This window comes from Diaphorina citri, unplaced genomic scaffold (assembly GCF_000475195.1).
Source record: "Diaphorina citri unplaced genomic scaffold, Diaci psyllid genome assembly version 1.1 scaffold73, whole genome shotgun sequence".
NCBI lineage: Eukaryota > Metazoa > Arthropoda > Insecta > Hemiptera > Psyllidae > Diaphorina > Diaphorina citri.
The window spans coordinates 418381-442910 of NW_007377510.1; the positions used below are offsets into that span (position 1 = coordinate 418381).

The 24530-nt window shown below is 37.2% G+C and overlaps 2 protein-coding genes across 2 annotated transcripts in view; one reads left to right on the plus strand and one right to left on the minus strand.

Annotated features, from left to right (window-relative positions):
• Nucleotides 1–24530, plus strand: part of LOC103521202 (pyrokinin-1 receptor-like) — a 164828-nt gene that overhangs the window by 49397 nt on the left and 90901 nt on the right. The gene's annotated exons all lie outside the window — the stretch shown is intronic.
• LOC103521181 (neprilysin-4-like) overlaps nt 1–24530 on the minus strand; it is a 57443-nt gene that overhangs the window by 15619 nt on the left and 17294 nt on the right. Inside the window, exons 6-12 of the mRNA XM_026832062.1 lie at nt 23032–23339; nt 22510–22584; nt 20263–20663; nt 16764–16986; nt 12481–12657; nt 12066–12105; nt 4233–4439 (exon numbers count right to left, since the gene is read on the minus strand). Coding sequence (XP_026687863.1) covers nt 4233–4439; nt 12066–12105; nt 12481–12657; nt 16764–16986; nt 20263–20663; nt 22510–22584; nt 23032–23339 — 1431 coding nt within the window. The remainder of the gene's footprint in view (nt 1–4232; nt 4440–12065; nt 12106–12480; nt 12658–16763; nt 16987–20262; nt 20664–22509; nt 22585–23031; nt 23340–24530) is intronic.

The following is a 24530-nucleotide window of genomic DNA, read 5'->3' on the forward strand; positions in this document are numbered from 1 at the left end:
CAAAAGTAAGTACAATATTAGAGAGGGGAGAGCTATTAGAATTAGAATATGCTGGCACAAGAGATGTCGCTAAATGAGAGGAAAATAAGAGAGGCAGAGTAGAACTAATGGAAAGAAAAAAAAAAATAAATAAGAAGAAGTAAAAAGGAAAGGAAGATAAAGTAAGAAGATATATGGAGAGAGAGAAAGTGGAGAAAGAGAACGAAAAAGTGAAGTAATGAGAAGGGCATTCAGGATTGAACGCAATCCCAAAATAACCCGTGGTAAGCTGCGGCCTCAGAGCAGAATAGGAGTACATAGGCGAAATAACCCTGTAGGTTCATGGTGTACTCGGAGTAACCCTGTAGTTTCATGTGTACTCGTTTTTATTATAGGAACTCTGTACCGGAAATAATCAGAGAATATGCTCCAGGTATAGTTCTACATCGGATTTTTTTCTGGGACCCAATCCAAAAAACATGCTCACCAAACAGAGGAGAGAGAGAGAGAGAGAGAGAGAGAGAGAGAGAGAGAGAAATAGTAACAGAAGAAGTAATGGGAAGGAAAGAAGGATTAGAAATATGTATATAAAGGATTAAAATATAGAGAGGATAGGAAACAAAAGAGGGGGAAGAGATGTCTAAAGAAGAGACAAAACAATTGGTGACATAGAGTGAGACGAGTTAAATTATCCATTTATGTCACATATTTATCCTAGGTATAACTTTTTTAGTTTTAGAGGTAGGGCATAGATACAATAAGCTAGGTATGACATTTTTAAATGGATACAACTAGTAAAAATCTACCACTGAATGGACTGTATGGTGAAGGAGTAAACCTTTCAATTGACTCACACACAACCCGGATAACCGACGTAAAACCTGTCAAAAAACTCTCTTTGAAACGCGGGATGGGAAACCTAAAATTAAACCCGGGAGTTTTCAAAAGTGAACCGGAATTTAAAGTTATAACAGTTCTCTCTCGAGGGATAATGTTGAAAATAAACATTTCAACTGAATGCAAAGGGATTACGTGGGAGCGAGAGAGAGAGAGGAGATAGAGAGAGAAGATAGAGTAGCTAAATAGTGTGTGAGAATGAACTTGGGAGATGGAGACTTGAAGAGAGACATAATAAGGGGTTGGAGTGAAAAAAAAAGAGGATAATTGAGAAAGGGCCGAAAAAGAAGAAGAAAAAGAGGAAGAATAAGAAGAAGGAGGAGAAGAAGTAAGAGGAGGAAAAACGAGGGATTGATTTAAAAAGGAATAAAGATGACAGAAACAGAAGTTAGAAAGAAAAAAGAGATGGACAGAGTTAGGTATCATCACTCTCTCAGATTTTCTGATTGTGCAGAGTTGACTGTTTGCCAAAAATTTGACAAATTGCAAACGACGCTGACAAACTCCATCTGACTCCATTCATGCTACCCATCCTACATTTGTATAAATTAGGAAATCTAAAGCTGTGTCCAGACATGGTCGGCCGGCCGTCGATCGGTGTTGATCGACGAGGTGAATCTATGTTGTCAAGGCATTGTGGACGGTTCAGTCTATAACGATCGACGCGCGACGGCAGGTCGAGTATGTGTGGACATACCTTATACGAGTCGTTCTCAACCTCCGAACTCCCTTTCCTCTAAATATACACATATGTATGTGTATGTGTATTAAACATTAACAATCATCAAACAAAGAGATGAACCGGTGAATTTTGATCACCTCAGTTGGTTATTCCTTTTGCCCGCGTCCGGAGGGTAGTGCTTTCTCAAAGGTTGAGTAACACTCTATCGTCTATCAAGTGCTAAACAAACTTGGGTGTTTTCTCAAGAGTAATCAACGTCTTGGCAACAGCTGGTGCTGGTAACTCTAGAGTGGTCAGTTCCCCCCTCCTCCTCCCCCCCCTTTATCAGCAGTTTTAATAGACAGCCGAATATTCAGCTGGGGAAGACTTGTAAGTGGTCTTTCTGTTTTATCTTTTAGAAAGGACGAAATGAGGACAAGGCTGATATGAAAGCTATTATGGTCAGCAACTTGAATATTTTAATTCTTTTTTAACTTTTGAAGTTTTCGAGTTTTCCGGACTTCTCCATTTCGACTCTATTTACAAGTGGTTATGGTATTGTATGGTTTTGAAAAAACGATGGATTTTCAATATTTTGCATATTTCGACGTTTTGTTGCCCCCAAGGGGACTTGCTGATTTAGTAAGGGAACTTACTGATTTGGCAGTTGAACTTACTGATTTAGAATGCAAGAGAGAGAGAGAGAGAGAGAGAGAAAGGTGCTAGAAAATGACAAAATACGTAAAAATATGTGCATTAGAGTAAAAGGAGGAAAAAACTGATGTGCTTTCTACTTTCTACCTCTACACATTTATTGCAATTTAAAACTGGGAAAGAACTCTGTGATAAAAACATAGTGTGACGACAAAATAACACAACACCATTTCAATTCCAAACTATTCCGTCTGGTAAACAAAACAATAAAATATTGAGAATATCTCCGCAGCGCGATAAAAAGAAGAATATTGTTCGAGCAGACGAAAAAATAAATAGAGAGAAAATATTGGAGAGTACAAAAGGAGATTAAATTTTAATTAAAATGGAATTAAAACTTTTTCGAGCAGACGAAAAAATAAATAGAGAGAAAATATTGGAGAGTACAAAAGGAGATTAAATTTTAATTAAAATGGAATTAAAACTTTTCCAACATGAAGAACGCAGTGATAAGTGCTCCATGATAAGGGAGGAAAAGTATTGTGATACCATGTCGGCTGTCAACATAAACATCTGAGGAGGAAATAATTCTTCTCCTCCACCTTCCAATTCGAAGTTTCCCCAACTTCATAATTCTGCGTATTATCTACTCATAAGTAGCAAACTTTCATAAAACTTTCCTATGGACAGGAACAAAAAAGCTCATTTTAGCCTCTGACCATTTAAACATAGGTATCCTTTACGCTTAAAATGTTCCCCTTATTTCTGAGAATAAAAGTTTTTGCTGTTGATATTTTATACCATGAGCAAAAGTTCTGTTTCATAATAAAATTACTTTATCACAAAAAGCTCGAGTTTTTTAACGCTATTTTCCAACAATCCTTAAACCATATAGCCATATACCTAATACTCGTATATATGGGTACATAGACTACATAAGAAACTTTACATAGCTGTACCTACTCTAACAGATGGGAAATTCCAAACAATCCAAACATCTTAGCTCATAGTAGGTACTAGGTATAAAATCTGCTCAATGACTTTCATATATAGGTAGCTAAGTAATACACTTGGATACCTAGCTACCTACCTACATATCTACCTGTTCTAAAAAATTCTCCTAATGAATCAGTTCCAAATGGGTAAAAATTATAAATAAATGGTCGATTCCTATGTAAAAAGTTGGGAAAAATACAAATCTGAGGTAAAACTCCGAAAAAATAACTGTAAAGGGTCGAAAATTCAATTTTTATTTTCCGTTCTAATAAAAGAGTTCAAATATGTGTGACATCAGACTTTACGCAGTTGTTTTTTTCGTCCGTTAGGTAGCGCCACTATGCACGCGCGCTAGCGGAGGAGCAGAAAGAACTGCGCAGAAACGTATCCGTTGGTCCTCATTTTTCCTGCTCTACCACTTTGAAACATCACCCATGTAAGCGCAACTGATCTATTATCTCATCACATTATGACGCATTATGAAAGACAAAGTTTTATTACCAGCTGATGAAGAATACTACTTAAAACTGTATAAAGCAGCTGTTTTCTGGTACTTCTGGTCATAAACTTGACTTGACATAATAAGTTACTTTTTATACTCACGTAAAACTATCAAGGGACGGATAAAAATGGTTGACTTGTAACTTTTATTGAGTAGATAATATCCAGCATTAGAAAACTCCTAGCATATTATTCTATCTATTTTCAGCTAGACTTTGGAACTCTTTTTATAACTAGGAACATAGAAGATCCCCCTCCTGCCCTCCTGTGGAATATCAAAACCTTTTAAGAAGTTCGTATCGTAAGTTAGTAAGACTCTGCCAAATAAGCATGACCTTGCAAAATTCCCTTTTCATCCGTCCCTTACTCGTCCGTCGCATGGACTGACGACTGCATCTCGTTTTATTTTACTAAGTTATATACCTATAAAAAATGGATACTTACGAGTAGGTTTTTATATCCCGACTCGTCTCATTAAAGTGAATCTATAAATGAATATCAATCGATCAACCAATCAATTAATCAATAATTAAATGTACTTTACCAATGAGGCACTGCGCCCGCTCGTGAAAGTTATGGATGGCCTGATCCTTCCACCACCGATGTAGGTTGCCGTGCTTGTCGAATTGGCGGCCCTTGTCGTCAAACCCGTGCGTTATTTCGTGTCCTATCACAACACCGATGCCGCCAAATTTCATACCCAGGGGAATGTCGGTGATAGAACGGGGGCTGCAGAATCCCCGCCGGAACACTGGAATAGAGATTGAGAATGGATTAAAGCATTTTTGGTAATCAATTCAGAAACTTAACAGGAGCATTATACCAATATCTTTCTGAAAAACAATATTTATTATAATATTATAATATAAGGAGATAAAAAATATCAAAGGATCCTTTCTTTCATAATACTGTTCTTTTATATATTTTGTAATATACTTAAAAGAAAGGATTTGAAGTGATATGAAATTTGAACGCTTCTTAGGGCATTGCAACGTTGAATGGAATGGAAGGAACACCTATCTAATTTTAAGATATGGGCGATGTAAACAAAACCAATTAGAAAAAACAACAAGAAATTGTCTCAGACGATATAATATAGAAACAGGTGCAACCCAGAGGGAAAAAATAATAAAGAAAGTAAAAAGTAAACAATATACTGAAGGTACCTAAGAAATGCAAGAGTTAATATAAAGAAATGCAAGGATTAGGTATTTCTCGCTCGTAAAGAAAGGAAGACGGAATGGTGTGGAATGTGACACATTCTCCACATACCTACCTATAACCTAAATAAATTCAGCTAAATAAAATACCTATAGTTGAAATGTGTACGGAATCTGCTGTATACAGTTTTCTTTATTGCATACAATGTGTAATACAGGTAAGGGAGGTATTACATTTATATGAAGACGACGCTCATGCTCAAGTATCTAGAGATGCTTTTCAAGCATGAAACGGCTTGAGGCAAAGCTTGAAGGGAAATTTATTCACTCAGCTTGACAAGAAGACAGAGAGAAATAACAAGCTGAAGTTCCTCATGAGAGATTTATCTGAGATTGACAAAAAACGGGAACGTTTGAGATGACTGAGATAGAGACAATTATTTGGGAAATGAGGAGAGAGGGAGGAATACAGAAAAAGACAAGGCAAAAATAATGAAGAAGAAATGACAAGTGAATGGAAGGCAAGTGGGGAAATACTAGAGGAGATGGAGGATGGAGAGGAGAAGGAAAAAGAAAAGGAAGTACAATTAGAAAGGGAGAGCTATTAGAATTAGAATATCTAGGCACAAGGGATGCAAATGGGAGGAAATGAGAGAGGCAGAGTAGAAGTAAAGGAAATAATAAAATAAAATAAAAATAAGAAGAAGTAAAAGGAAAGGAAGATAAAGTAGAGAAGATATGGAGAGGGAGAAAAAGTGGAGAAAGAGAACGAAAAAGTGAAGTAATGAGAAAGGCAGGGAGGGAGGATTAGAAATAGCGAAACGCGATAAGAGAGAACAGGAGAGAGGACGGGGGCTGCAGAATCCCCGCCGGAAACACTGGAATAGAGATTGAGAAATTGGATTAAAAGCATTTGTAAAATCAATTCAGAAGAACTTTACAGGAGCTTAATACCTGAGAAACCAATATTATTAAAATTTAAAAATAAGATAAAAAAATATCAAAGGATCCTTTCTTTCATAATACTTTCTTTTAAATATTTTGTAAAATACTTAAAAGAAAGGATTGTGAAATTGAAATTTGTGACGTTCTTTAGGGCACAAACGTTGCAAATGGAATGGAAGGAAACACCTATCTAATTTTAAGATATGGGCGATGTAAACAAAACCAATTAGAAAAAACAACAAGAAATTGTCTCAGACGATATTATAATATAGAAACAGGTGCAACCCAGAGGGAAAAAATAATAAAGAAAGTAAAAAGTAAACAATATACTGAAGGTACCTAAGAAATGCAAGAGTTAATATAAAGAAATGCAAGGATTAGGTATTTCTCGCTCGTAAAGAAAGGAAGACGGAATGGTGTGGAATGTGACACATTCTCCACATACCTACCTATAACCTAAATAAATTCAGCTAAATAAAATACCTATAGTTGAAATGTGTACGGAATCTGCTGTATACAGTTTTCTTTATTGCATACAATGTGTAATACAGGTAAGGGAGGTATTACATTTATATGAAGACGACGCTCATGCTCAAGTATCTAGAGATGCTTTTCAAGCATGAAACGGCTTGAGGCAAAGCTTGAAGGGAAATTTATTCACTTAGCTTGACAAGAAGACAGAGAGAAATAACAAGCTGAAGTTCCTCATGAGAGATTTATCTGAGATTGACAAAAAACGGGAACGTTTGAGATGACTGAGATGGAGACAATTATTTGGGAAATGAGGAGAGATAGAGGAATAGAGGAAAACGCAAGACAAAAATAATGAAGAAGAAATGGCAAGTGAAAGGAAGGCAAGCGGGAAAGTACTGGAGGAGATGGAGGATGGAGAGGAGAAGGAAAAAGAAAAGTAAGTACAATTAGAAAGGGAGAGCTATTGGAATTAGAATATAGGCACAGGAGATGCAAATGGGAGGAAATAAGAGAGGCAGAGTAGAACTAAAGGAAATAAATAAGAAGAAGTAAAAGGAAAGGAAGATAAAGTAGAGAAGATATGGAGAGGGAGAGAAAGTGGAGAAAGAGAACGAAAAGTGAAGTAATGAGAAGGGCATCAGGGGAGGGAGGATTAGAAAACAGTGAGAAAGATGGAGAGGACAAGGAGAAAAGTACTCGTAAGTAGAAAGGCAGAGAGAAAGAGATTAGAAATAGCGAAACGCGATAAGAGAGGAAAGGAGAGAGACAGAGAAGAGCTAAAGGAAAGAGTAAAAGACAAACAATGACAAGGAACAGAGGAGAGAGAGACATCTGTTAGATATGAAGAGCATTTTCATCCAACCCTAAATATCGCACAGGCACCCTCCTAAATACCTGGTGAACCATTAACCCTTATGATAATGAGGGTACTGTAATGAGGGCATGGGGGATCGTCAAAATCCAGTGAGATGTAAGTCATCCTGTATTCCAATACGGATAACCTTCCCTTTTATCCAAGGGGGCGGTCTCTTGTTTGTATCTTACAGTCTCTTTTATCTTCGTTATATTGCAATGACGTAATTCTACTGATGTTCAATAATTGAACATCAGTAGAATTACGTCTGTCAATAATTATTGCACTATCATTTAGCTGTCGGCAACAACCTTATACTCTATTGGTTTTGGGATGCAACTTTGGTCGTCTCACCCGGGGATAGCTATTTCAAGATGTGTTTTGTATATGGTATTGGAATAGACAGTCTGTTCTCGTGTGTATTGTTTTACAATGACTACATCAGGGCAGTATTCAGGATTTTGTCGAGGGAGGGGGCGAGAGTCCAAACACTAATGGACCCGGGGCCGTGGATGTTCCAAATTTTCTGAGTCTTGTCTATAAATAAAGGGGAAAAATAAAGCTCGCCCCCTCTCCCCTAAATACTGCCGTGGACTACAATGATTACTGGGAATATTATTGTTATGCTTAACCTCATTCTCGTTACATAACCCGTTCTAAAGTTTCAAGTCCCCAACGGGAACGTTTGAGATGCCTGAGATAGAGACAATTATTTGGAAATGAGGAGAGATGGAGGAATAGAGAAAAACGCAAGACAAAAATAACGAAGAAGAAATGGCAAGTGAAAGGAAGGCAAGCGGGGAAATACTGGAGGAGATGGAGGATGGAGAGGAGAAGGAAAAAGAAAAGTAAGTACAATATTAGAAAGGGAGAGCTATTAGAATTAGAATATAGGCAGTAGGCACAAGGGATGTAGGTAAATGAGAGGAAATAAGAGAGGCAAAGTAGAACTAATGGAAATGAAAAAAAAAAAAAAAAAAAAAAAAAAAAAAGAAAACCTCTTTAAAAAAGTAGGTATCTAAAAAAAAAAAAAAAAAAAAAAAAAAAATAAGAAGAAGTAAAAGGAAAGGAAGATAAAGTAGAGAAGATATTATGGAGAGGGAGAGAAAGTGGAGAAAGAGAACGAAAAAGTGAAGTAATGAGAAGGGCAGGGAGGGAGGATTAGAAAACAGTGAGGAAGATGGAGAGGATAAGGAGAAAAGTGTGTAGAAAGGCAGAGAGAAAGAGATTAGAAATAGCAAAACGCGCGATAAGAGAGGAAAGGAGAGAGACAGAGAAGAGCTAAAGGAAAGAGTAAAAGACAAACAATGACAAGGAACAGAGGAGAGAGAGAATTTAGATTTCAATTCTTTGAAAATGAGGAGTTACTTCATACTTACCAGGTTGATGCCTAAGTAAATAGTGCAAGATTTCTTTCTACCTACGTGCACAATAGATTTGTAGGTACTCGTAGGTATGGTGAGAGTTGAATTTATCACCAAATTTCCTCTCTACTAAATACATAAGTAGGGTAAAATAAACACCTACCAGTCAGAGATGGAGAGGAATATCAAATCCTCATATCAACAAACGTGATTTAAAACAAACAAAATTATTTAGTCTCAAACAATAGGCACACTATTGGGGTATTTATGCTTGATACGTCCATAATTACCTCTACACCCACGTATACAAACCTGATGCACTAAGCCATATTTTGAAAACTTGAACAATTGAAATGAAAGTTCTACAGGGAGCTTTCATTGTTTGAGAATTACGTACATTTCGAGTTACATAGGAGGTACCTATTTATTTCAGTCAAAAAACGATATGTACCTATTAGACAAAATTCTACCATCCACCACATTATATCACAAGATTTCTGACACAAGATTCTGTTTTAGTTTCCAACAAAAGCATTTTATATTTCTGGTAAAGCGGGATTTCTGAACTAAGCCATATTTTGAAAATTTGAACAATTGAAATGAAAGTTCTACAGGGAGCTTTCATTGTTTGAGAATTACGTACATTTCGAGTTACTTAGAAGGTACCTATTTATTTCAGTCAAAAAACGATATGTATACCTATTAGACAAAATTCTACCATCCACCACATTATATCACAAGATTTCTGACACAAGATTCGGTTTTAGTTTCCAACAAAAGCATTTTATATTTCTGGTAAAGCGGGATTTCTGATGAAAAACTGAAAATTGTTTTCGATTTCCCTTCCTGGAAAGAGTAAAAGACAAACAATGACAAGGAACAGAGGAGAGAGAGGAAGAGAGAGTGAAATAGTAACAGAAGAAGTAATTGGAAGGAAAGAAGGATTAGAAATATGTACCTATATAAAGGATTAAAATATAGAGAGGATAGGAAACAAAAGAGGGGGAAGAGATGTCTAAAGAAGAGACAAAACAATTGGTGACATAGAGTGAGACGAGTTAAATTATCCATTTATGTCACATATTTATCCTAGGTATAACTTTTTTAGTTTTAGAGGTAGGGCATAGATACAATAAGCTAGGTATGACATTTTTAAATGGATACTACTAGTAAAAATCTACCACTGAATGGACTTTATGGTGAAGGAGTAGACCTTTTGACTCACACAACCCGGATAACCTACGTGAAACCTGTCAAAAAACTCTCTTTGAAACGCGGGACGGGAAACCTAAAATTAAACCCGGGAGTTTTCAAGTGTGAGAGGAATTTAAAGTTATAACAGTTCTCTCTCGAGGGATAATGTTGAAAATAAACATTTCAACTGAATGCAAAGAGATTACGTGGGAGCGAGCAAGAGAGAGAGAGAGAGAGAGAGAGAGAGAGAAGATAGAGTACCTAAATAGTGTGTGAGAATGAACTTGGGAGATGGAGACTTGAAGAGAGACATAATAAGGGGTTGGAGTGAAAAAAAGAGGATAATTGAGAAAGGGCCGAAAAAGAAGAAGAAGAAAAAGAGGAAGAAAAGAAGAAGGAGAAGAACAAGAAGAAGACGAAGAGGGAGAAGTAAGAGGAGGAAAAACGAGGGATTGATTTAAAAAGGAATAAAGAGGACAGAAACAGAAGTTAGAAAGAAAAAGAGATGGACAGAGTTAGGTATCATCACTCTCTCAGATTTTCTGATTGTGCAGAGTTGACTGTTTGCCAAAAATTTGACAAATTATCAATAATTATTGCACTATCATTTAGCTGTCGGCAACAACCTTATACTCTATTGGTTTTGGGATGCAACTTTGGCCGTCTCACCCGGGGATAGCTGTTTCAAGATGTGTTTTGGATATGGTATTGGAATGGACATTCTGTTCTCGTGTGTATTGTTTTACAATGACTACATCAGGGCAGTATTCAGGATTTTGTCGAGGGAGGGGGGCGAGAGTCCAAACACTAATGGACCCGGGGCCGTGGATGCTCCAAATTTTCCGAGTCTTGTCCATAAGTAAAGGGGAAAAATAAAGCTCGCCCCCTCTTCCCTAAATACGGCCGTGGACTACAATGATTACTGGGAATATTATTGTTATGCTTAACCTCATTCTCGTTACATAACCCGTTCTAAAGTTTCAAGTCCCCCTTTAAGCACAATATATTTGAGCATCTTGTTCTTTTTTCTGCTGACATTAGTGTGTGGTTATTGGACACTCATCGTTAAAACTATACTACAATACGAGTACTACCCCCCATAATGTATCAAATATATATAAGACCTTGGTTAGACTGCGGGGGAAAAGGGACTTTTCAGTCCTATCCCAGCAGGATAAACAAGGTCTATTCTATTCTATTCTACATTTAGATTTCAATTCTTTGAAAATGAGGAGTTAGTTAATGCTTACTAGGTTGACGCCTAAGTAAACGGTGCAAGCTTTTTTTCTAACTATGTCCACAATAGATTCGTAGGTAGGTATGGTGAGTGTTGAATTTATCACCAAATTTCCTCTCTACTAAATACATAAGTAGGGTAAAATAAACACCTACCAGTCAGAGATGGAGAGGAATATCAAATCCTCATATCAACAAACGTGATATAAAACAAACAAAATTATTTAGTCTCAAACAATAGGCACACTATTGGGGTATTTATGCTTGATACGTCCATAATTACCTCTACACCCACGTATACAAACCTGATGCACTAAGCCATATTTTGAAAATTTCAACAATTGAAATGAAAGTTCTACAGGGAGCTTTCATTGTTTGAGAATTACGTACATTTCGAGTTACTTAGAAGGTACCTATTTATTTCAGTCAAAAAACGATATGTACCTATTAGACAAAATTCTACCATCCACCACATTATATCACAAGATTTCTGACACAAGATTCTGTTTTAGTTTCCAACAAAAGCATTTTATATTTCTGGTAAAGCGGGATTTCTGATGAAAAACTGAAAATTGTTTTCGATTTCCCTTCCTCACAAATCAGAATGTCAATTGAAAATGGAATTGGAACGCAATATTTTCTTTGGAAAGGAAAAACCAGCATTTTCCAGTGATTGTTGTATTAAGTGGTAATAGTTTTGTTTTAGTTTCCAGCTTGGATGAGAGTGTGGGGTTGTCAAGACACAATGAAGGGGTATACCATGTTGGAAAGTAAGTTCATTAACGATCTTGAGATATTATTTATGACACTTGAGTCTGACAGGTTGACAGCGTAATAACACAGGAGAAAAGTAATAAGAAAAGGCATGTAGGAAATGATATAATTAATCCAGTCACACTGGATGGTTGGAAAGATAAACAAAAGGTAAGGTTGGAAAAAGGGACTTGTGGGAAGTGGTAGGGAAGTTTATGTGATGTTTGAATAAAATACTAGAGTTACACTGCGGGACGTTCTAATCGATGGAAATGTGGAAGAACCTTTGCTTCTGCAATTTCTTCAAAAGAACTAAAAAAAAAATCTGGTGTGAACATCACACGACTTTCTATTACATTAAGTCGGACAGTTCTAAAAGTTTCACCATTCGATTCCGCGTAGTATGTTCTCGAAGTATCGCTCTGGATGAATGGTTACCTGGGAACCAATTCAGAACATAAGATCAGTGGTCTGTTGTTCTCCAAATTATTCTTGATTAGCAAAAGAAAGATAAATTGGTTTTAACTTTACAGCCGGGTCCCTCAGAAGAAAAGTGCGTTTCGTATTTCAGAAAGACCTAATTCGAAATAATAGCGAGTTTTTGTAACCAAAATTAGTGTTCCGTTAACTGAACTCTTTTACGTTATTTCTGCGCATGTGCAGGGAGTTTTTTGTAACCAAAATTAGTGTTCCGTTAACTGAACTCTTTTACGTTATTTCTGCGCATGTGCAGGAACACGTGACGCTAATTTTGGTTGCAAAAACTCGCTAATATAAAGCCAATTCAAAACGAGATCCTTACGTAAATCTTACGTTTTGATATCTCTTGTCCAATTCCTTCGTGTCGAGGATAAAGTCCGGATAGCCGATTCTCAACATCATCACGTCCGCTTTTTCAGCTGCCAATCGCTTGGTTTCTGGATCAATCCAGTCTGTGGCGGCCAACAGTTCTTGGAACGACTGCTTGATTTCTTTTGTCATGATGAGAGTCTGAAATCACGGTCCATTTTGATTAGGTATACCTACCTAAAAATAAATCTGCTGGATGGCCAAAAAACACGTTCATAACGGACATAAAGCTTTTCGGACCGAACTTTATATTAAAATATTTCAAAAAACTGAATAAATCAAGATAACTAATATCAATAGAAGATACTGCCAGAATGATCGCCAACCTTCATTTGGAGACGGCATGGTATTTGTCTGGAGTTAAAAGCAGAAAACAAGACATCGTCTATTTTGGGATCGAGAACTCATTGCAGGAAAAGAGAAAAGCTCATTGCAAATATTTGTTTTGAAGGAATCAGAAGGAGAAGATAATTTAAATGTCTGTCATTAAGTTATTCAGGGACCGTGGCAGTATTTTCTTTCAGAAAGAACCTATATTACAAGGGTTTTACACTTCCAATTCTCAGTCAGGTGGAAGAGTAACAAGAAAGGGAGACGGCATGAGAAGAAGAAGATACCCAATTGTGATTGTCTGGAGTTAAAAGCAGAAAACAACGACATCGTCTATTTTGGGATCGAGAACTTATTGCAGGAAAAGAGAAAAGCTCATTGCAAATATTTGTTTTGAAGGAATCAGAAGGAGAAGATAATTTAAATGTCTGTCATTAAGTTATTCAGGGACCGTGGCAGTATTTTCTTTCAGAAAGAACCTATATTACAAGGGTTTTACACTTCCAATTCTCAGTCAGGTGGAAGAGTAACAAGAAAATATATATTTTTCCTGTTATTCTTTTCTGTAACTGGAGCTCAAAATTCTAATACATGAAATGCAATAAGCAGTTCCATCTGACAAAGCACAACAGTTACACTAGAGGAAAATGTTTGCATATATTTTTCCTGTTATTCTTTTCTTTAACTGGAGCTCAAAATTCTAATACATGAAATGCAATAAGCAGTTCCATCTGACAAAGCACAACAGTTACACTAGAGGAAAATGTTTGATGTTGACTGAAAGCAACAAAAATAATAATAAATATATTACGTCAGATTTTCTTATTCAAAGACCTAACATTTGTATGTAGCTATAAACAAGGAAAAGGCAAAGAAATAAAAGAAAAAGTCAAAGAAATAAAAGAGATCTAAAAAGAAACGAGGAAACTGGAAAGAGACGTGCAAGAGTTGAAACAAGCTTTTTCAAGCAAAATCCTTTTGTTCATTAGTGATATAAAACGTAAGAAAAGGCAATAAATATAGTTAAAGAGATACTGAAACACAATAATGATGTTCCTATTGGACTCGTTAGTTATTTAAGTATAATACTGTAACTATAGGGTCAGCAAGAATAGATGTCGCTTTCTGGTACCTACTTACCTATAGCAAGTCGGCATAGGTTGTCACTTGTCAGTCAAAAAAGACTTGGGGGTTTATCATGAGCACCCACTTCATGATAAATGGGACTTTCTCCAAAGAAGATTACTTCATCTCAATAAGCAATAAGAGAAAAAATCTGGTGTGAATATCACACAACTTTCGTACGTACGTACAGACCTTGGGCTAAAAACCACTTTTTGACATCAGGGGATCCCAAAATGGATATTTCCAACCATTTCCCGATTTTGAAAATTTGGACCGATTGCAATACTTTCATTACTACTCTTTTGTTCATTAGTGATATAAAACGTACGAAAAGGCAATAAATATAGTTGAAGAGATACTGAAACACAATAATGATGTTCCTATTGGACTCGTTAGTTATTTAAGTATAATACTGTAACTAGGTATAGGGTCAGCAAGAATGGATATCGCTTTCTGGTACCTATACTTACCTATAGCAAGTCGGCATAGGTTGTCACTTGTCAGTCAAAAAAGACTTGGGGGTTTATCATGGGCACCCACTTCATGATAAATGGGGCTTTCTCCAAAGAAGATTACTTCATCTCAATAAGCAATAAGAGAAAAAAAATCTGGTGTGAACATCACACAACTTTCGTACGTACGTACAGACCTTGGGCTAAAAACCACTTTTTGACATCAGGGGATCCCAAAACGGATATTTCCAACCATTTCCCGATTTTGAAAATTTGGACCGATTGCAATGAAAGACTCTGTTTAGAGTTAACGATATTTCGCGTCGCCATCGGGTAAAACTGCCTTCATTTTATGCCTCATTGGTGAAACATTAGAGCTCTGTGATATTCTGTAGTAATTAACTAATTTATCCGGTGGTATTGGCACTTCAACTTCAAAGATTTGTTTTTGTGAGTGGAGAGTTTCCTTGTTGGGAATAATATTTTAATTAAGTAGGTAGATTTGTTCACTGGAAGAGCTTTTTTCAACGCAGACAAGTACCTATAGGTACCTACCACAAAAGATTAGGCTGATATGGCCGTTTTAAAAATCATCTGTTAGATATGAAGAGCATTTTCATCCAACCTTAAATATCGCACAGGCACCTTCCTAAATACCTGGTGAACCATTAACCCTTGTGAATAATAATGAGGGTACTGTAATGAGGGCATGGGGGATCGTCAAAATCCAGTGAGATGTAAGTCATCCTGTATTCCAATACGGATAACCTTCGATATGGCCGGGTCAGATAAATTCACCAATATAGTAGGTACCTGAACCTATCCCCATACCTAAAGCTGTGTCCACACATACTTAGACGACGCCGTCGATCGAGGAGGTGAATCTATGTTGTTGAGGCAGTGTACAGTTTCAATCTACATTGATCGACGGTGTAGACTCTGTCTAGACATAGCCTTAGAAATTGAAATAGTTTTCAATTTTCGAACAACTCGTTAACATAAGATGAGTGGAAGAAATGTTGGATACCTGCCTGGGTGGGAGGAGGTAGTTGGAGATGGTCCTGCAAATATGAGATTCGGGATAGTTATGACGAGGTACTTATGATATTAGCGATATTTTTAGTAGGTATGAAATTTAGAAAAGAATATGGAAGAAGTTGTGCAATAATGAAATTAAGTCACTACATTTCTTACTTCGACAGTCTAAAAAAAAAAAAAAAAAAAAAAAATTTTTTTTGGGTGTGTAGTCACTACATTTCTTACTTCGACAGTCTAAAAAAAAAAAAAAAATAATAAAAAAACATTTTTCTTCGTGTTGTTCCTCCAGTCACCACTGGTCTGGACTGGACTACAAATAATACACTTAGGTACAAATTGGACAAAAGAAACTTTCCTAAAGACCTTTGTGTTATTCGACCACATACAAAGTTGGAATTAGTCCAATAGTCTCAATAGAGGAAAACCATTAGGAAAAGCTTAACCTTATGTCAAATGTTAACACTCTATCACTCATAGTTCCTGCTATAAGCACATACATAGTGCCTAAGGTAAGTAACTAAGTAGGTAGTTAAGAACCTTTCCCTAGGAACAGAAGTAAACTTTATAATATTAAGGGTTGAATACTCATGTTCCAGGAAATCTCAAGAATTTCTACTGATTTAGGTGGATATAATAGATACTCCTATAAGTTCTACTTCTAATGCCTGCCACTCACGCTCTGATAGACTTAGGTCTCAAGTTTTTTCTGCCGTACCTACACGTTAAGACGGTCTGATAGACCGTGGTTAGCCGGTCTGAGCGTGGGTGGCAATAATTAAACGAAACAAAATGCATACCTTCGAGTCCAAGTCAAGTCATGAAATTTATCTGGGTGTAATCCCAGAAAAAAAGAACCTTTCCCTAGGAACATAAGTAAACTTTATAATAATAAGGGTTGAATACTCATGTTCCAGGAAATCTCAAGAATTTCTACTGATTTGGGTGGATATAATAGGTACTCCTATAAGTTCTACATCTAATGCCTGCCACTCACGCTCTGATAGGCCTAGGTCTCAAGTTTTTTCTGCCGTACCTACACGTTAAGACGGTCTGAGCGTGGGTGGCAATAATTAAACGAAACAAAATGCATACCTTCGAGTCCAAGTCAAGTCATGAAATTTATCTGGGTGTAATAATTGGGTAACGATATTTGTGACAAGCATTAACCATGTTTAACACAGTTAAAAATTCTCTCTACTTACGTCGTTCTTGCTATTTTCATCGAAGTATTTCTTCACAAACATGGCGCCCACAGCCATACCCTAACCATGTTTAACACAGCTAAAAATTCTCTCTACTTACGTCGTTCTTGCTGTTTTCATCGAAGTATTTCTTCACAAACATGGCGCCCACAGCCATACCCATATTATTGTTCACCTGAGCCACACAGGTCTTCCATCTGGGGGGCGTCTCTTCTCTGCCGAACAGGGTGAAGTAGAACTTCTGTTTGGCGTCCTGAAATCTGTCGTCTAAATTGTTGACGCGGTGACGGACAAAGCGCCACAGGAGGTAGTTGGAGATGGTCCTGCAAATATGAGATTCGGGATAGTTATGACGAGGTACTTATGATATTTGCGATATTTTTAGTATGAAATTTAGAAAAGAATATGGAAGAAGTTGTGCAATAATGAAATTAAGTCACTATACATTTCTTACTTCGACAGTCTAAAAAAAAAAAAATTTCTTGGTGTTGTTCCTCCAGTCACCCCTGGTGGGTGGTTGAAACGGGTGTTCGCCTCAATCTCTATAAAGATAAGTAAGGTGTGTAGGTTTACTTTGAAAGATTAAAACCCCAAGACAAAGACACTCGGCAAAGAATCGAGTCTGGACTACAAATAGGTAATACACTTAGGTACAAATTGGACAAAAGAAACTTCCAACCACATACAAAGTTGGAATTAGTCCAATAGTCTCAATAGAGGAAAACCATTAGGAAAAGCTTAACCTTATGTCAAATGTTAACACTCAACGGGTGTTCGCCTCAATCTCTATAAAGAGAAGTAAGGTGTGTAGGTTTACTTTGGAAGGTTAAAACCCCAAGACAAAGACACTCGGCAAAGAATCGAGTCTGGACTACAAATAGGTAATACACTTAGGCACAAATTGGACAAAAGAAACTTCCCTAATTCTTTGTGTTATTTGACCAATGACCACATACAAAGTTGGAATTAGTCCAATAGTCTCAATAGAGGAAAACCATTAGGAAAAGCTTAACCTTATGTCAAATGTTAACACTCACGGGATTAAAAAAATCTCATTGCGAAGAAATGGGAAAAGTATATGGAAGATGAAAAAGGAATTTCGAATTTTCCACGTATTCGAGAACTATAAAGAAAAAGTGAAAGAGATTACATAGAAGAAAAGATTAGAGGAGAAAATACAAGGAATCTCATGAAAGATGAAAAACGAATTTCGAATTTTCCACGTATTCGAGAACTATAAAGAAAAAGTGAAAGAGATTACATAGAAGAAAAGATTAGAGGAGAAAATACAAGGTGCTGAGCGTGGGGAGGGAAAAGACTTTTGTAAATGTAAATGCAGTTTCTTTGTGTTATTATGTCACAACTTTGGTACTCACTGCAGCATTGTAGAATTTTCCCAATATCTCAATAATCCTAAAACCCAATGTTTACCTACCATGCTGGCACCGGTCGCTATGCGCATTTATATGTCATAGTTACTCATTTTCCTCACGAGGCTGCGAGTCACGGAATCACTCATTTGCATGATACAAATTTCTTGACCCCGCCGGGAATAGAACCCGGGTCTCCTGCGTGCAAGGCGAGCGCAGTGACCACTACGCCATGGGAGCTGACTGAAAAGACTTTTCGAACCGAGTTAAAGGAAGAGGCCTTTTAATAGCATTGTAGAATTTTCCCAATATCTCAATAATCCTAAAACCCAATGTTTACCTAGGTACCATGCTGGCACCGGTCGCTATGCGCATTTATATGTATTGTCATAGCTAGGTACTCATTTTCCTCACGAGGCTGAGTGGGCCCCGCAAGTCCCGCAACAGCCAGTCACGGAATCAATCATTTGGGTGATACAAATTTATTGACCCCGCCGGGAATAGAACCCGGGTCTCCTGATGCGTGCAAGGCGAGCGCAGTGACCACTACGCCATGGGAGCTGACTGAAAAGACTTTTCGAACCGAGTTAAAGGAAGAGGCCTTTTAACAGTGTAAATATGGTCACATTGTGTCTAGTCTTATAGGAAAAATAAACATGAGGTGGGTAGGTACCTAGATAGTGTTAGAGAAAATATTCCTTTACTGCCCTGTCCCTTGTCTTAGCTTCCGTACCATGAGATGATGACGAGAATAGGGAGGAAAAAAACTTGGAAAATGAATAGAACAAGCTGGGCCCGTCCCTCCGGGAATTTTTTAGCCCGTAGTTTATTCGATCGTGATTAAAGAAAATCAATACCTATGTACCTACCTAATTTATTTAATATTCAGTTTATTATTATTCTTGATTTGATTTTTCGATTTTACTTTCATGTAAATTATTTAAGAATCAAGACTAGAGCCCGTTCTCCTTTATTCCTTTAAATGTTTCCTAAATCCCCCCCTACAAAAAAGTTTTTTTTTTTTTTTTTTTGGCTTATGGTTCTCTGGACAAAATTTGCACCACCACTTCCGTGTGTTCCTGGTAAAAAGACCTTTAATTTGAAATATAGGGTCGACCAGGTTTGGATAAGTCCTTCTATGGGGGACAGACAGACAGACGACACCGAAGCCAATACAATAGCCCCGTCCACTATACCTTTTTTTTATTACTATCGTAATAATAAAGGAAGGAAGGGCTAAAAACAAAGAATACGAAGAAGAGACTTGGAAGAAAAATAAAAAATCTAAGAAACCTACACACCGCCCTTCCTTTTTTTTTTTTTTTTTTTTTTTTTTTTTTTTCAAGTATCAACAACATAACTTTGGAATTAATTATTTTCATGCAAGAAAAAGCGCGTGCTATTAAATAAGCAAAAGAGGGAAGTGAATAGAAAACACTGGGATACCGTGGCAGTACAGCCAAAGAGAAGAAAGAGGTAAAGAAGAACTTGAAAGAATAATGACTGGAGGTATGAAGAAAAATTGACAAAATGGAGAAATATACCTTGGAAGAGACAAGAGGTAAGAAACAAGAAACCCTTAACTCTCATCTTGGCTCTCTTCCAAGTTAAAACTTAATTAAAATGAAAAATACTTAAGAAACGTTAAGGAGGTTGATATTCTTTATATTAAGAGACAGTTTTATTATGAAAGACTCTGTTTAGAGTTAACGATATTTCGCGTCGCCATCGGGTAAAACTGCCTTCATTTTATGCCTCATTGGTGAAACATTAGAGCTCTGTGATATTCTGTAGTAATTAACTAATTTATCCGGTGGTATTGGCACTTCAACTTCAAAGATTTGTTTTTGTGAGTGGAGAGTTTCCTTGTTGGGAATAATATTTTAATTAAGTAGGTAGGTAGATTTGTTCACTGGAAGAGCTTTTTTCAACGCAGACAAGTATACCTATAGGTACCTACCACAAAAGATTAGGCTGATATGGCCGGGTCAGATAAACTCACCAATATAGTAGGTACCTGAACCTACCCATACTTAAAGCTGTGTCCACACAAAGTCGACACCGTCGATCGAGGAGGTGAATCTATGTTGTCGAGGCAGTGTACAGTTTCAATCTACATTGATCGACGGTGTAGACTCTGTCTAGACACAGCCTTAGAAATTGAAATAGTTTTCAATTTTCGAACAACTCGTTAACATAAGATGAGTGGAAGAAATGTTGGATACCTGCCTGGGTGGAGTTTTCTGCAACAAGTACACCAGGTCCTCGCAGTAGCGCAAGGCAAAGTTGACGATTTGTTCATGGGGTTTCACAGGTCGGTCCAGAATGATCGATAAGTATCGAAACCAGTCAATTTTCGGCACCAGATGTCTCAGTTCTCCGACCGACATTCGTCTGTAGAGCTCGCTCACGTTACGTCGGTTTTCCGGGGCCGGTGTGAGGTACACCAGGTCCTCGCAGTAGCGCAAGGCAAAGTTGACGATTTGCTCATGGGGTTTCACAGGTCGGTCCAGAATGATCGATAAGTATCGAAACCAGTCGATTTTCGGCACCAGATGTCTCAGTTCTCCGACCGACATTCGTCTGTAGAGCTCGCTCACGTTACGTCGATTTTCCGGGGCCGGTGTGATCTGTGGAGATAAAAATAGTAGACTTCTGTTAAGATGGGATATATCTATGTTTGAGGAGTATTGAGATGGGATAAAAGTGGATTATGCAAGTAATACCCAATTATTTTTTGAACACGCAGGCCGGTGTGATCTGTAGAGATAAAAATAGTAGAATTCTGTTGAGATGGGATATATCTATGTTTGAGGAGTATTGAGATGGGATAAAAGTGGATTATGCAAGTAATACCCAATTATTTTTTGAACACGCAGAATACTCTCCGGAAAATCGTTCTGCCTTCTTTTACGGCAGAGTGGTCTAGCTAGAGTACTGACTATGACTCTTACCATCTAAGGGCTTGGTTCTGAATCCCGAATCGGACCTATTTATTAAAAATAAATAAATAAATAAATTTCACCATCAACTAACTACCTATGAATAAAATGTCCGGTACGGTAAAAAATGCATATACTCGTAGGTATTTAAGTAGGTACCCAGTGATTTATTTATAATGTCAGCTTAAGGCCTTGGGCCAGAAGTCCTATTATGTTAGCAGTTTACCGTATAGGTAGGTAGCTAGCTCAAAATTAAAATGTTACACAAATTTCTAGTTTTTAATCCGAAAAAGGGGCAAACTCAATCTCTTCACCCTACATGAATAAAATTCATTTGGGAAAACCTGCATGTTTCGAAGAATTTAGAATTCTCTATTCGCATAAACTGTGCAGAATCATTAATTCTATCATTACAATTTTCTATTTGGATTTCAGATCAGAACTGCTTGCATAAGTTGCCAATGAAGTAAAACTCGGTAAGTACCAACGTACTATTCAGACAAGTATACGTACAACGTACACGTACATAGCATGAATAATTAGTTCTATGTTATTTTATGTACCCAATTTATGTGTTTCCCAGTTTGATGCTAGGAGCTTTATGTTTTCTATAAATGAATATTACATAGGGTCTTTATATACAACTTATGTGGATGACATAAACAAAAATCCGCTTTTATTTGGTGATGCATACCGACAAAACAATTATGCGATTGACTGAACTAGATTACACATAACCCTAGCTTAGAGCATTTCATTTTACGCTGTTACCTGATAATTGTGTAAGAGCAATTTGGCGTGAAAATTATTTTTATTTGACACGTCTGCCAAAAGGAAACGAGGAATTATGTGCTTTTTAGTTCGAATAAAACAGAAGAGGACATTTCCTTTCTGAAACTTGAATTTCCTTCTGTCTCGTCACAAATTTTAACATTCTAGTTTGGCGTGAAAATTATTTTTATTTGACACGTCTGCCAAAAGGAAACGAGGAATTATCTGCTTTTTAGTTCGAATAAAACAGAAGAGGACATTTCCTTTCTGAAACTTGAATTTCCTTCTGTCTCGTCACAAATTTTAACATTCTATTGAAAACTTTCACGTTGCTCAGGTTAGATGATAATGATTCAATTCCTCCTATTTGCTTAAAATTTAGTTGCTAGGCCACAGAGTAAGCGCTTGAAATTTAAATTGAATTCGTGTTTCATTTAACTTTTAATAGCTTTGAATTACTCGAGTCATTTGATGTTTGGAAAATAATACTCCGTTCTCCGCATATTATCCAGGGGAACCACTGAACCTGAACTAAAATCTAATCAAATTATTCAGTAGGGCATTGAACTTTTATAAAGTCACATTTCGCTAATTTTATTTCAACGTTAGAGTAGGTACCTGCTTGTAGATACTTTTATAATTACCTATTACCTACTCAGTTTCCTTTCCATCTTAAATCTAGGCGCACGGCAGTGCGCCAGATTTAAGATGGAAAGGAAGTTCCCTCTATCAAACCTCTTCAAAAAAAAAGTCCATTACTCACCCGAGCCAAATCTGTTTCAAACCGGATGATTTCCTCTGCCTGTATGGTAGCATTGGCAAGGGGTGCACCCAGCAGAGAACCACTGAGTCTGAACTATAATCTAATCAAATTATTCAATAGGGCATTGAACTTTTATAAAGTCACATTTTGCTTATTTTATTTCAACGTTAGAGTAGGTACCTGCTTGCAACGTTAGAGTAGGTACTTAAATCTAGGCGCACTGCCGTGCGCCTAGATTTAAGTTCCCTCTATCAAACCTCTTCAAAAAAAAAAAGGTCCATTACTCACCCGAGCTAGATTTAAGATGGAAAGGAAATTCCCTCTATCAAACCTCTTAAAAAAAAGGTCCATTACTCACCCGAGCCAAATCTGTTTCAAACCGGATGATTTCCTCTGCCTGTATGGTAGCATTGGCAAGGGGTGCACCCAGCAAGGTCACTATGGTGATGAGAAAGTTCCTATACGCGTCCAAATAAACCCTATTGGTCGGCTGCAGATAGTAATCCCGCGTAGGAAGACCCGGGTCACTATGGTGATGAGAAAGTTCCTATACGCGTCCAAATAAACCCTATTGGTCGGCTGCAGATAGTAATCCCGTGTAGGAAGACCCAATCCTTGCTGGTCTATCTGAATGATATATTCACTCGAGTTCTTAATATCTGGTCCTACCCACTCGGATAGGAATATATCGTTGTTGAACAGCCGTAACTGACCCATCATAGTGTTCCAGTCGAAGTTCTTCGAACTCCAGTTGGGTTTCAGGATGGGCCATCCGCCGAATTGGTCCAACAGATCCATCAATGGTTGCTCTCCTCTTTTTTCGAGGATGTCTGAAAGAGAAGCGATGATCGGTTTCATACCCGCCACTGACGGTCAGAGCGTCTGACAGACCTGGGTCTCAAGCCTTTTCCGCTACACTCGTTAAGACGGGGTCTTACACTCGTATTTATGAACAAGAATGATCGTTCTTAGATCAGTCTCATGTCAAAATTGACCAATCAAATGCCTTGAGACTATGTTTAGCACGAACTTAAGAGCCAGCATTTTGTTCATAAATATGGGTGTTACAGACCTAGGTCTGTGAGACAGCGGTCAGTCAGATGGTCTCAGCGTAAATGGCTGATGGCCTCAGATCGAAAGATTTACTTTTGGTTTTACAAATTTCACAATGCCTTCAATCTGCCATTGGAGACCAATAGAAGAAAATTATTATGGCCTTGTAGCAACTGTTTTTGGTGTAACATTAAATACTTATAGCTTGAAATTCATGAAAGAAGCTACCCAGACAGCAAGTCACACGGTCACATCTGCTGACTCTGGCTTATTTATCGTCCTGACAAAGCTTTCTTTTTCTGAGACCTGACTTAGTAGGTAATAACTTTTTAAATCTTAATAACAATAGTAGCAGCATTCAAAAGTTTTTCAAAGGCTAAAGGAGAGCAGAAGGAAGTAAGGCGTAAAAGGAATAGTGTTAATCATTCTTACAATAACGTTAGCGAGAGGCGTGAGGCTAATATAAATGAAAAACATGAGAGCAAGGATTTCTCATTCCAAACATTCTTCGTATTTTTGTTATCCGTTCTATTCCATATTCTCCATTTCTACATACCTATTTCTATTTTCCCTTGTCCTATTCATTTTTCCCATCTTTCTATTTTCCCTGGTCCTGTCCATCCTTCCATCTTCTCATCACTCATCATTGAGTTTACTGGAATCTTTACGAGTTTTAGAAACTGAATTTTATCTCCTTTCAATTGTTTTCTCTTATTGGATTGCCTTGGAATACGTTTTATTGCTGGAGATTTTTCGAGATAATGCACTATTAAGGACCAGACATGTTCACTAAAATCTATCACCAAATCTATTTGGAAGTCTCCTGAAAATGGATTTGTTTTCCATTCTAGATTTTAGGCTTGGTTTTATAGGCATATGTGTACTCTATGCATTTCTATTATTGTTTAACTTTTGGCCTACTGTATGTAGGTACTAGTTATCGGTTTTTCTTTTTTCACATAACGAAT